Consider the following 13,162-nt stretch of genomic DNA (forward strand, 5'->3'; position numbering starts at 1 on the left):
CTCTTTGATTTATTAGCGATACCAACTTTGGATAACTAGCGGTTTATTCGCTTTTTTTGGTTCTCATTTAACATCGACGAACCGATACCGCTCTAATAAAGAAGTTGATTACGCTGCAGATCTTTAACTTACCCATCAGTTAATACTAAACCGTTTCTAGCGAACAATGGTTCGAAATTGCAAATCAATAAATTGAGCTGATTTCAATCTCATTTTGTATTCTCGCTGAAAAGATAAAATAACTTGGTAATATATTTAGGTGATCTCTATAAATCTAAATTAATTTTGTACCTTTAAAAAGTTTCTCGTCCAATAAACAATATTGAATGTCCTTTAAAACTTGAACTGGTAACACAATATACAGGGAGCTATACTTCTTAGAAGCCATAGAGAAGAATTCCAGCGCCTGGGAACTTTTCTGGTTAAAACTTGCGCCATTCCGTATGCCCAGCGACCGATCCGTCGCGCGACGGCGGATTTAATGACTTTGTTTCTTATCGGGTAAGATTAACGAGCCCCAGACAACAGATTAACGACAGCGGCGGATATTAATCTCTTCGCAGCGTTTCCGTTTCCGGATGACGCATTAGGGACGTTGTGTTGAAGAGCCCGACGACGCCCTTTGTCATCTGGGACTCCGCAATCCCCGTCAAGTTACGCAGATTTTGCGGCAACATGGGATTTCCTAGCGGGTACGTATCTAAAGCCGGATTATAATGCACGAACTATCTTACGGAGTTTATTCGCGACTACGCCCAATTTCACTATTTTATCGGGAGAAGATGTGAAGGGCGTTATCGGTCACAGCGAATAATGGAAGATAAATGCCGCCCTTAAATGACAAAAACGGACGGCATTAATTCAATAGAGATCAAAATCAGGGGGGACCAGTCGAGGATCTTACCGTAACAAGCAAACCTCTTAGAACGTTCGAGGTCGTGGAAGGGAATTGGATTGTTTTCGAATCGCCCAAGGGTGCGATTTTAAAGCGCAATTTCACGTGTAACTTAGAACATATATTTTAAAATGATTACTGTTTCTTGGACTTATAAAATAAAAATTGCATTAAAGATTTAATATAGTATTAACACTACGATTATCGAGGTTAACAAATAGTAAAACCGTGTTAGTGTGACGATGACGTGGTTGGTATTATTTCCGCATCAAATAATTAGCAGGTCGTGGGTCATAACGTTGAAACGGCGACGGTGCCGGCTTCCCAGACGTAAATATACGTGTTCGTTGGACCAAGCCCGATGCAGTCCGGTTCTGCACAATGCGATGCTTCAATCACAGTCTGCGGTGCGGGTTTATTTGCAATCCACCAGCAGGGGCTGTAATTGAGTAAACGAAAAACCGTGGTCGGTTGGCGTACGGATACGAACCTTTCTGACCGAATGCACTAATGACCACTGGAGTCAGTTTGTTACTTCATTTTTTTCTAAATAAATGTTTCATTATTCAAACCCGAGTTACACAAAAACCGGGGTTGTCTCATATTTTTACATTTCAAATTTTATTTTCATAAAAGTAATAAAGTAATTATAGACACCTTAATTGGGGCATCATTTTTCCCAAAATTTGACGACAAAATAGGTGTATTTTTTAAAAGTATTAACAATGGATGGATGGAGCTTTCTCGTGATGTCCACCGATTATTCACCGAATCCTTGGTAATGAAGGGAATAGTGCTGGACAGGACTAAGTTTGCTTGCTGTCTGGGACGAAGCCAGCCCAACCCCATATTACACTGATCTGTGCAAGATCACACATTGCTAACTGAGTTTAAAGGCAACTTGTTGCCTGCTTACTCTATATCACGAAATCCATTGAAATATCAAAATAATCACGCCAGTTATGGTTAGAATAATTTTAGTCCACCCTCTGTAAGAGATATGATTTTGATATCATAACCGTAATCGCCTTATTTTGGGCACCGTTTTATACAAGCTTATGGTCTGGAGTAGCAGGCTGTTAACAATCACCATAGTATGGAAAGGGATACCTAAAGTTAAAATATTAGACTATTTGTTTTTAAGTCATTTCTTTTTATTATGATTACTTAAACCATTTCAAATACTTTTTAATAATTATCATATGGATACCTATACAGGGTGATTTACATAAGAACCGACACAGAGCAGGGACATGTAGAGGACAATAAATTAAGATGATTTAACGCAACTTACTTCTATACTAAGTTTGGTCTTAAATTTTTAAAACATTGAATATCTCCGTAATACATTAAGCTAGAAAAACCAAATTCGGTATACGTTACGAAGCTGCCGAGGGGATTAATTGGTAGCAAGTTGAGACCAATAGAGGCATTTCAAAGGGTTGATTAAGGGTGTAGGTCCCTTAAATTTTTTTAACCTTTTGGTAGATTTAATACATTATTACCTCATTTCATGTAGAATTTAATTCTAAAACTTTTTTTACTCTTATTATTGTTTAAAAAACATTGTCGTACTCATAAAAAACTCAAATAACTAAAGACACGTATTTCGTTAAAGCTATTTAAAATCATCGAAAATTCAGTAGTCGGCTGTGAAACTATACGTCAAACTTGACAAATAGGTTATAAAACCTTGTCGTCAAATAACTTTATAACCTATTTGTCAAGTTTGACGTACAATTTCATAGCCGACTACTGAATTTTCGCTTATTTTAAGTAACATTACGAAATACGTATCTTTAGTTATTGAAGTTTTTTATGAACACGACAAAGTTTTTTAAAAAATAATAAGAGTAAGAAAAGTTTTAGAATTAAATTCCTCATGAAATGAAGTAGTAATGTATTAAATCCGCCAGATGATTAAAAAATCTGTCAAAATTTAGGGTACCATCACCCTTAATCAACCCTTTGAAATAAGCCGCTTCTAGACAGGAAGTTACATCTCCGCACCTACGTGACGTCATCCGCTCAATGTAAAAGTATAGGGAGGGGTGTCAATCAAAGACTTGGGGGAAAAAATAGGTTGGTATTGGAAAAGTAACTAGATCTGGTGACTTTAAAAAAAAGTAACATTCTATCTGGTTGGTAGTGGAACTTAACCACTACTAACCGCTAGGTGGCGCGAATTTTTCTAGTTACTTTTTTAAAATGTCACTAGATCTAGTTACTTTTCCAATACCAACTTATTTGTTTCCGCCCAGCCTTTGGTTGGCACCCCTTTGGTCTTGTGGTACTCACCGAACCCTTATATACAATATTATTCTGTGAGCGTATTTTGTGAGCACTTGACAGATTTTCTTATCGATTCCGCAAAACTGAATATCATATTAGATTGATTCACGCCATCCATATCGTTATTACAGTCTATCACGGCTAATAGCTTCAATACATTTTCATTTCTGATGGACTTTGATTACTCTATAGTACGGTATTACTGCGCATTGCTGTAACAGTCTGAACATTTCTTTTATAACGCCATTTTATTGCAAGAAAAGTGTTAGCAGAGAAAGCTAATAGCTTTCTTTTTGAAGCTATGCAAATATTTATATAACAATGCGCTTGAGTGCACCGTCATCACTATATTTTTACATTTGCTTCATCAAGTTATTTTACTTCTGTTAATACTCCGGTAATAATTAGGAAGTTCAAAATGGATTTCGCAGTCCTCAGTTACAACAAATTTTATACCAAAGCGATTTGAATGTATTTTTGTTTGAATGTATTTTTGATACGATCCGTAACAAGTCGGTATAGCTTATCATTCATATTGGGGTTAACATTTAATACATATAAATCTATTACTGGGTTACATTGTTGAAAAATCGGCATTTTAAGAATAATGAAGTAGGCATAATTCCAAAAATAAATACATTTCTGATTCTGTTGGAAGTATAAATTTTTCAGTAGAGCAGACACTTTTTATTTTGCGTCTGCTTTTTGGTCTTAAGCGTCTGGTACAGAAGTTTCGTGTTTCCTTTGGCCGGTGTCTCTATTCTGAATCCAAAACTCTGTCACATCTGTTTGTTTTTTTATACTTTCTAGATAGTCTGTTTTACCTCTGCTCTTTTTTGTTTATACGTTTCCTTTCGTCACTCTTGAACGTTTCCAGTTATATTTTCGATAGCAACATTTTCCTTTTGTTAACAACTTTACTTCGGTACTTCATTATGGTGTGTGTTTTTTGTTACCTCTGTACCTGGTCGCCCCACATGCTTTACTGGTGAAGTTAATTAACGTTTCCTTAAAAAACCTTCATTTGCCTTCCAAGTTTTCGTTTTTGTATTTATTTCAACGAGAATCTGCTTTCACTTTAATTTCATTTTGATATTTTTGCCTGATTGTATTTTAATTTGTTGTAATTTGTGACTATTTATGTTGTTTCTTCAATTTATTATCCATTTCTTTTAATTTTAATTCTACTAGGAAATGAAGGGCAAATTCATGGTTTTTCGTTGTATGTAATTTCGTTATCAGCCTTCTTTCCATTATCCTTTCCATAGCCCTCGTCACTTCCTGTTGTATAGTTTCCTTTACTTGCTGCTTTTAGTTTTCGTCTTTCGATCTACAGCTATGTATGTATCTTAAATAAAGTGTGAACGATTTTTAATGATTTAATGATGTAAAATCTTGCCCATAAATTATATGAAATTTTTCTTAAATATCTTTGGTTATTCCCTGAGTTTGTTAATTTTTTTCGCATTGATTGAGACAAGATTAACTCTTACTATTATAGTTCCCTTCAGTTGCCACTGAATAATGTACTAAAAGAAAATTTAAAAATTTATTTTAAAAATTACAAACAACTAATTAATAAATATAAGATAGTACTTGATAAGAACTTCAGTTCACTAATCAGCGGTCAAGTAATTTTAATGTTATAGAATCCATCGATAAATGTGGGGAATTAGTAGCTGAGAACGAAATAGTGTGATGGTGTCTATCTTTTCCACCTTCTCCTTTTGTACTCATTCTATCATCAGCAGCGTCCGTTTCTTCTTTTCTTGTAGCAGCAATATGTTGAATTTTTGTTAAGAGGTCCGGATAAGGTAGCAAAGCACGCATAAAATCCTTACGATTCAATCGATACATTTCTGAGCATTCCGTGGCAACTACAGAAGCAATTCTTTTTTCCGTTTTCACAACCAAAGCGACTTCCCCAAAGTGATTTCCATCTGTAAGGTGACATATTTCTTTTCCTGATTTAGTATAAATGGCAACCGTTCCGGTGGCGATAAAGTACATAGAATCTCCGTACGTATTCGCTTTTAGGATTACATCGTTAGTCATAAAGATTTCGTGATGGAGGATCGTTACGATTTTCATTAGAAAACTCATGGGAAGGTCGCGAAAGAAATCCACGTTTTCCACCAACTTCTTGCAACTATGCATTTGAATTTCCTGACGTAAAGTACTCGAAACGGCACCCAAAATTTTATCCTCTCTAAAATAACTTTTTTGAAATTGAAATTCAAAGTACGTCCAAATTCTCGATTGTAGATAAACCGGAAGTTGTTTATGCTTCATGTATTCGGATAATTGCGTGGTTAGTTCATCATATTTTTGTTTCGCCATGGCTCTGCATTCTATTATTTTGAGAATGACGGCAATAAGAAAGAAATAGAAAAATTTTGATGTTATCCAAATCGTAATGGATGTTACATAATACTTTCCGTTATTTGCTAACAAATAATCCGAATTGTTTATTACACCAGCTATTTGATAGAAAGTGTAAATGTAAGTTAATTTTGCGTGTAATTGTAAGTTATATGGCATGTAAGTCCTCGATTTGTTATAAATGGTGTATTCATAACGATGGGGAACCGTATCCATGCTAATAAGAAGAATAACCATGCATGTAACAAAATGAAAATAAAACATATATAATGATATAAGTATCATAATCTTGATTGTTGTGCGTCGTATATTAAAGTGTTTAGATGTGTTGTCGCAATAAATCACGAAATTTCTTACACGCAACAATTTAGAAACGGACATATGCATTATAAAATCATTCATATCGTCGTATACCCTGCCTGTTTTTCCAAAGCTAGATACTTCAATATCACTGGGAAAAGCCGAAATAACGTCTAAAATGAAATAACTAAAAAGATATTTCGTAATTATTTTTTTAGGGTCCATCATAACGATATTTCTCTTCTTATCGTAATATGCAGTGTTAAAAGCAACGATAACGTCGAGTAAACAAATAATATCCGTCACGAATCTTACCATCCTCCAACTTGCGGTTTCGGTAAAATTCTCAACCAAATTAATTTTATAAAAAGCAAGATCAAACGGAAACATGATCAGCATCGTCATATGTACAATAACCATAAACAATTCCCAATACAATCTCAAGTCACTAAACGGATGGATTATAAACAAATGATTTAGATGATTTCTTCTTTCGATTTCAATACATTTTTGACTTTGCAAATAGTATCGGGCCCGATTACTAATCTCGGAACACATTCGAAGACGAGTCCATGTATTTCTAATTTGTGCAATAATGCCAGTGCTTTGTTGGAACATTGGGAGATCGCTAATCAATGTTGGAATACTGCAATCGTGGCCATATTTCACAAATAAACGGTTTTTTAAGACTTGATTTTTTGACATCATGATGAGTTTTTGTAAATTCAATATTAAAAACGGTTACTATAGCAAATTGATTTTTGTAAAATTAATGATTTTTAACTAAATTTATCAAAGGTTCATTTCTTAAACGAACCCTTTGAATCTTTAAAGAAGTATCTCGTTATATGCACGGTAAATTGAAAATGTACGTTCCAAGTTTTAGAGAAGAAAATCCAATTACATCAATGGGTATGGTCTAGTTTCACGATGTTTAGAAAATATATAAAGCCTTCTATTCGATAATCTATTGAATAACTTTAATCAAAATTAAAATAGATTTCATCAAAAGAGAACGTGTGGTTAAAATAAAATTGATTACTTCGTTATTAAGAAGTGTGTACTCTATTTTGCTAACCAGAGAGGCTTCCAAAGTTACATGTAACACAAAGTCATTTATAAATAACAATAATTAACACACAAGGCGATATTCAGCATGTTAGAACAATTAATCTACATTTTGGTCGATAATTTAGGACAATTATTGAGCGTCGATTCGGAAAATATCTTCAACCAAAGTAGTCTTCAAAGGTAAAGATTAATGTGTAGAGAAAACAAATTAAAATTTGAAAATAAAGTAAGGGATAATGATTGGATCTCTGCCTTTGAGGGGTTGCCGTCCGAATTTAACAAATTTCAATACCGCTTGTTGGAAATTTTTGTACAATGTATTCCAATTGTAATAAGAAGGTGGAAAAATGTTGCTAAAGGGCCAATCAAATGATGGTACATACTATATTAATTAGTGTTGAAATAGGGTTTTTGTAAGAGACGAAGTTGGCAATCGTGAACCTTGAGTAAGTGACCGCGTGTGGATTTGTATAAGCAAAAATAATATAAATCGTTTTTTGTTACATCTTAAGTTTCTCCTGGCCTTTTTTATTCTAATTAACCTAAAGCGCATTCCGCAACAATTAGTTTAAGAAAGATCAACCATCATTAGACACAGTCATATACAAACGATACAAGGAAGAATACCTAAGAAAAGTAAAAGATACCAAAAGATCGCATAGAAGAATACTTTCATAACGGCAGCATGTGGAACAAAAATCACCACGGCTTCCGCAGACAACGAGCGACGATCACTGCAGGGATAAGCATTATCGAATCTATATTAGAGGCTTTTGATAAAAACTTGAAGATAGAAACAGTGCTTTGTGATCTCAGTAAGGTGTTCGATACAGTTGACTACAAGATACTGTTGAGAAAGTTAAGCTACTATGGCATAAGAGGCGTTGCTAATAAAATAATGGAATCCTATGTAATAGATCGTACACAATATACTGAGTGGAACAATGAAAGATCCAGTGAAAGCGTGGTACATGTGGGTGTTCCACAGGATTCAGTGCTTGGTCCTTTGCTATACATTATATTGTTAGCTTCCTGGGACCCGATGACGTCGATGGGGAGCGTCGATGACGAAATCCAAGAAGAGAGAGAGAGAGAGAGACGTTAGTTAGTCAGTTAAGAATCGGCCACAGAACGGAATAGATTTTGGGTGTGGTTCGAGACAATTATTGAAATAGTTATTGTTATTTTTCGTTAATAAAGTCGTTTATTGTGAACAAAGTTGTGATTGACTGATTACTGAACGCTCGGCCTTAAGCCTACAGTTATCAGAAGTGGGATTTTACCGAAATAAAGATAAAGAAATAGATTGGAAAAGACGCTTTCGCTGGACCCAGTTGGTTATCGCGTGTTCGTTGAGTGGTGCCGGTTGGACGATTGTGTTTTTAACCGATTTACGTGGAAAATGGCGGAACCGAAAGAGCGACCTAGAAGAAAAATTGAAAAAACAGGGGATAAAACAAATGCCGATGTAGAGGCGAGTGGAAATGTAGAAATGACAAATAACCCGAAGTCAGGGCCGGATGTAGCTGAACTTTCTAGCCAGTTGAGTTCGATTTTGATGTTGGTACAAGAAAAGGACAAGGAAATTCAAGCACTTAAGAAAAGTATGGATACAAATCGGTATGTTTCACAACCAAGTATTCCATTTTCCGAAATTTCGTCACAGATACCGGAATTTTCTGGTGAAAAAGATTGTTTAAACATTGAGGAGTGGACTGAGAGGATCGATAACTTGATTCTGATATATGAGATACCTGATCGTGTTGTTAAAATATTAGCTACGAACAAATTAAAAGGAAACGCACGTAAGTTTTATGATTCAAGTGACCTGATTTCTAGTACATGGGACCAAGTGAAAACTGCTTTAGTAGAGATGTTCGAGGTGTACGAGGATGTTGCGTCATTGGTCGATAAGGTTAGAGCGAAGAGATGGAAACATGGGGAAAAATTTGAAGATTATTATCATGAAAAATGTAAATTGGCTAAACGTGCTGGTATGTCGGAAACAGAGACAATCAGTCACATTATCCGAGGTATCGATAACTTTTCATTGCGAACTCAATTTTAATGGCTCGACATGGTTCGTTGAAAGACTTGTTGGACACTATGAAACTTGTACAAAACGAAGTGGGTTATATTGGTCCGAGAAAGATGGAATCTACTGAGATACGTCAACCGAAGGAAGCAGAGAATAGCGGAAGTAACAATGCTGGAAGTAGTAGCACGACCAACATTACAGGAGCTGCACAACGAAATCAAGAAACGCGAGACGTGCGAGACATTATTTGTTTCAATTGTCGCAAACCAGGACACATAGCCCGTAAGTGTAGGGAACGTCGCGTCGAGAATCGCGAAACGGTTCAGGTGGTTACTGGTAAACTGATGACAAAGTACCATAAAACAATTTTGGTTGGTGATAAACAATTCGTGGGACTAGTAGACACGGGGTCTAACGCGAACTTAATTAAAAATAATTCGGCGAAACGAATTGGATGCGAATTTCAATACCAGCGAAACGTATTGACAGGACTGGGTGCGGTGCGCGTGGATAGTGAATGGGTAATAAATACCATAATTAAAATAGACAATTGCGAGTACGAGATCTGTTTTATTGTTGTTCCGGACTTCGCGATAGACACTGACGCGATAATCGGGCGCAAATTTCTCGATTCGGTGATGTGGACAGTTACTAGAGACAATGTTGAATTTCGAGCACCAAAATCTCAGTTAGAGGAGCATAATCCAATAGATATTTTTCAGATTGAGCTAGATGATTACAACATGGAAGAAGAATTATCCATTAATCAACAACTTCCAATGGAAAAGAAGAAAGAAATTGAAGAGATCGTGCGAAAATCCGACTTTTATGATTCCGAAACGAACTGGGATACGATTACAAAGACAAAGATGAAGATCAAAATGAATACTAATGAACCAATTTCATCAAAACCACGAAGAATGGGTTTCCATGAAAACAAAATAGTTAATGAAATAGTCGACAAATGGCTGAGGGACGGTGTGGTGCGTCCAAGCGTTTCAGAATATTCTAGTCCAGTTGTATTGGTTAAAAAGAAGAATGGAGAAAATCGGCTATGCATCGATTTTAGAAATATCAACAAGTATACCCTGAAAAGTCAATTTCCAATGCCTGTGATTGAAACTTTAATTGACAATTTAAGTGGATCCAAGTATTTTTCATTATTGGATCTGAAAAATGGTTATCACCATGTAGAAATGGACGACGAATCTGTTAAGTATACATCATTTCTTACATCTACGGGGCAGTACGAATTTTTGAAGATGCCGTTTGGGTTGTCAGGGGCACCAGCAGTGTTTTCGAAGTTTGTGGCAGAAATATTTAAGGACATTGTAAAGGATGGAGGACTTGAAATATACATGGATGATATACTGGTTCATACATCGACAATAGAAGATCATGTCTCGTTGTTTAAAAGAGTGATTGAAAGGATTAGAAAGACTAAATTGCGACTTCGTTTAGATAAATGTTATTTTGCCATGAAAGAGATTAATTTTTTAGGCTACCAAGTAAGAACAGGTGAGATAATGCCTGGAAAAGAAAAACCAAAGCCATCGACAATTTTCCAATACCCGGAACGTTAAAGGAGATTCAAAGATTTCTTGGATTAACCGGTTATTTTCGAAAGTTTATACAGGGTTATTCACGAATAGCAAGACCGTTATCAGATTTGTTAAGAAGTGACAAGAAATTTATGATGGGCGAAAATCAAAGAAATGCATTTGAGAAATTGAAAACTTGTTTAACAGATAAACCAATGTTAAAGATATTTGACCAATCACTAGATACCGAACTCCATACAGATGCAAGTGTGGCGGGACTTGGTGCATGCTTATTACAGCGTCATAACGGAAAATTGCATCCTGTTTATTTTGCAAGCTGGAAAACATCACCTGCCGAAGAGAAATACCATAGTTTTGAGTTGGAAGCCCTGGCTATTGTCAAATCGTTAGAAAAATTTAGAATTTATTTACTAGGAAAGAAATTTCGTATAATAACTGATTGTAATGCATTGCAGCAAACGTTAAAGAAAAGAGAGGTAAATAGACGAATATTAGGATGGAGTTTAATAATGCAAGAATATGAGTATGAAGTGGAACATCGAAATGCTGATAGAATGAAACATGTTGATTGTTTAAGTAGAGTATATAAGACTAATGTAATAAACGTCACAGAAGAAGTAATAGCAAATTTAGTGGCTAGTCAAGAGAGCGACAAAGATATCAAGGAATTAAAACGAAAAATTCTAGATGAAGAAGAACTCATTATGGAACAAGGGTATTCTATGTTAAATGATAAAGTGGTGAGAAAAATTGATGATAGAGTAGTATATGTTGTACCTAGAGCAATGAGAAAATCATTAGTAATGGAGACTCATGAACGACTTGCACACATGGGATTAGATAAAACATATCAAGAATTAAGACAAAATTACTATTTTAAAAATATGAAGAAATACATTAAGAAAGCTTTGCAAAATTGTATTAGTTGCATTGAGCACAATCGAAAGCAAAATGTGAAGGAGGGTTATTTATACAATATTGATAAAGGAGAAATTCCTTGGCAGACTTTACATTTAGACCATCTGGGACCTCTAGAAAAAACAACTGCAGGAAACCAATATATTTTGGCAATGATTGATTCATTCCCAAAGTTTATATTTTTGGAAGCAGTGAAAACAACAAAAACAGAAGAAGCATTAAAAATATTGCAAAGATTATTCAAAATTTTTGGATATCCTAAGCGAATAATTACAGATAGAGGAACATGTTTTACGAGCGAGAAATTTAGACAATTTTGTGATAAAAATGATATAAAATTAGTACAAGTGGCAGTAAGAGCACCGAGGGGAAATGGGCAGATTGAGAGATATAACAGAACATTTTTACCATCATTATTAAAATTAGTAGAAGATAAACCTGAAACATGGGACGAGCAAGCATTGACAGATGTACAAATAGCTATTAACTCGACTTGGCAGAAAAGTACCGGTAAGATACCATCGGAAATCATGATGGGCTACAAACTCAGAACAAGAGAATCGTCTACTATACCAGAACAAATAAAAGATGAAAATGTCATAAAAGATTATATCCAGGTTAGAGAAAAGGTACGAGAAGAGACAGCAACAAAATTACGACAAAATCAAGAAAAATCGAAACAATATTATGATTCCCGACGAAAACCGCATATGAGATATAAAGAAGGAGATTTGGTTATGGTCGAAAGGGTGGCAGCACCTACTGATCGAGTGGCTAAGATGGGAAGTAAATTTATTGGACCGTATCGTATTAATAAAGTATTGGACAAAGACCGATACATTGTGAAAAGTATTCCTGGGTGTGAAGTAACTCAAAAAGCTTATGAAGGCGTTATTCCGCCGGAACGATTAAAACTGTGGATTAGACATGAGGATAGCGAAAGTGAAGATGAAGAGGAAGACGAGAAGACGGAGAGGAGGAAAATGTTGAAGACGGAGAAAAAGATGTGAACGGGGACGTCACAGGATCAGGAGAGGCCGAGCTGTTAGCTTCCTGGGACCCGATGATGTCGATGGGGAGCGTCGATGACGAAATCCAAGAAGAGAGAGAGAGAGAGAGACGTTAGTTAGTCAGTTAAGAATCGGCCACAGAACGGAATAGATTTTGGGTGTGGTTCGAGACAATTATCGAAATAGTTATTGTTATTTTTCGTTAATAAAGTCGTTTATTGTGAACAAAGTTGTGATTGACTGATTACTGAACGCTCGGCCTTAAGCCTACAATATATTATGTACGGAGCCAATTGTTGGGATTGTCAACCAGGAGGTGAATAAAAAACCTCCTTCTAATACCTTAGCTTTCGAATTTTATTTAATTCTTCATCAGAGGAACGCTATTATTAAAAAAAACAAAAAGAAACAATCAAAAATTGTACAGATTAAAACGTAACCTAACTTACAGATAGAGGTTATAGTTGTTAAAAGTTGTAAAAATACAATAACTCATAATTCAAACAATGAACCAAGTTAGCAAACGGCCCAAAGACCGCCGTAAAACCAAAATCCAACACACGATGGCACAGGATCAATCAAATTCGAGAATCAATCACAACAACAAAGAAACAGGTGAGGTCCATGACAGGTACGGATCGAGAGCAATACCAACCCACGAGGAAGAGAAAAAGATTGTTATCTGTGGTTCCCC

General features: G+C 35.5%; 1 protein-coding gene across 1 annotated transcript; it reads right to left on the bottom strand.

Moving 5' to 3' along the window:
- Window positions 1–4,723: 4,723 nt before the first annotated feature.
- On the bottom strand, window positions 4,724–6,582 carry LOC111428476 (potassium/sodium hyperpolarization-activated cyclic nucleotide-gated channel 2-like). Its single transcript, XM_023064047.2, has one exon. The coding sequence runs from the start codon at window positions 6,575–6,577 to the stop codon at window positions 4,808–4,810; it is 1,770 nt and encodes a 589-aa protein (XP_022919815.2). The 5' UTR covers window positions 6,578–6,582; the 3' UTR covers window positions 4,724–4,807.
- Window positions 6,583–13,162: the final 6,580 nt, after the last annotated feature.

The sequence above is a fragment of the Onthophagus taurus genome, chromosome 7, assembly GCF_036711975.1.
Source record: "Onthophagus taurus isolate NC chromosome 7, IU_Otau_3.0, whole genome shotgun sequence".
In the NCBI taxonomy this organism is placed as follows: domain Eukaryota; kingdom Metazoa; phylum Arthropoda; class Insecta; order Coleoptera; family Scarabaeidae; genus Onthophagus; species Onthophagus taurus.

Coding starts and splice junctions, on each gene's coding strand:
- LOC111428476 (XM_023064047.2), bottom strand. CDS start 6,577: ATGATGTCAAAAAATCAAGTCTTAAAAAACCGTTTATTTGTGAAATAT.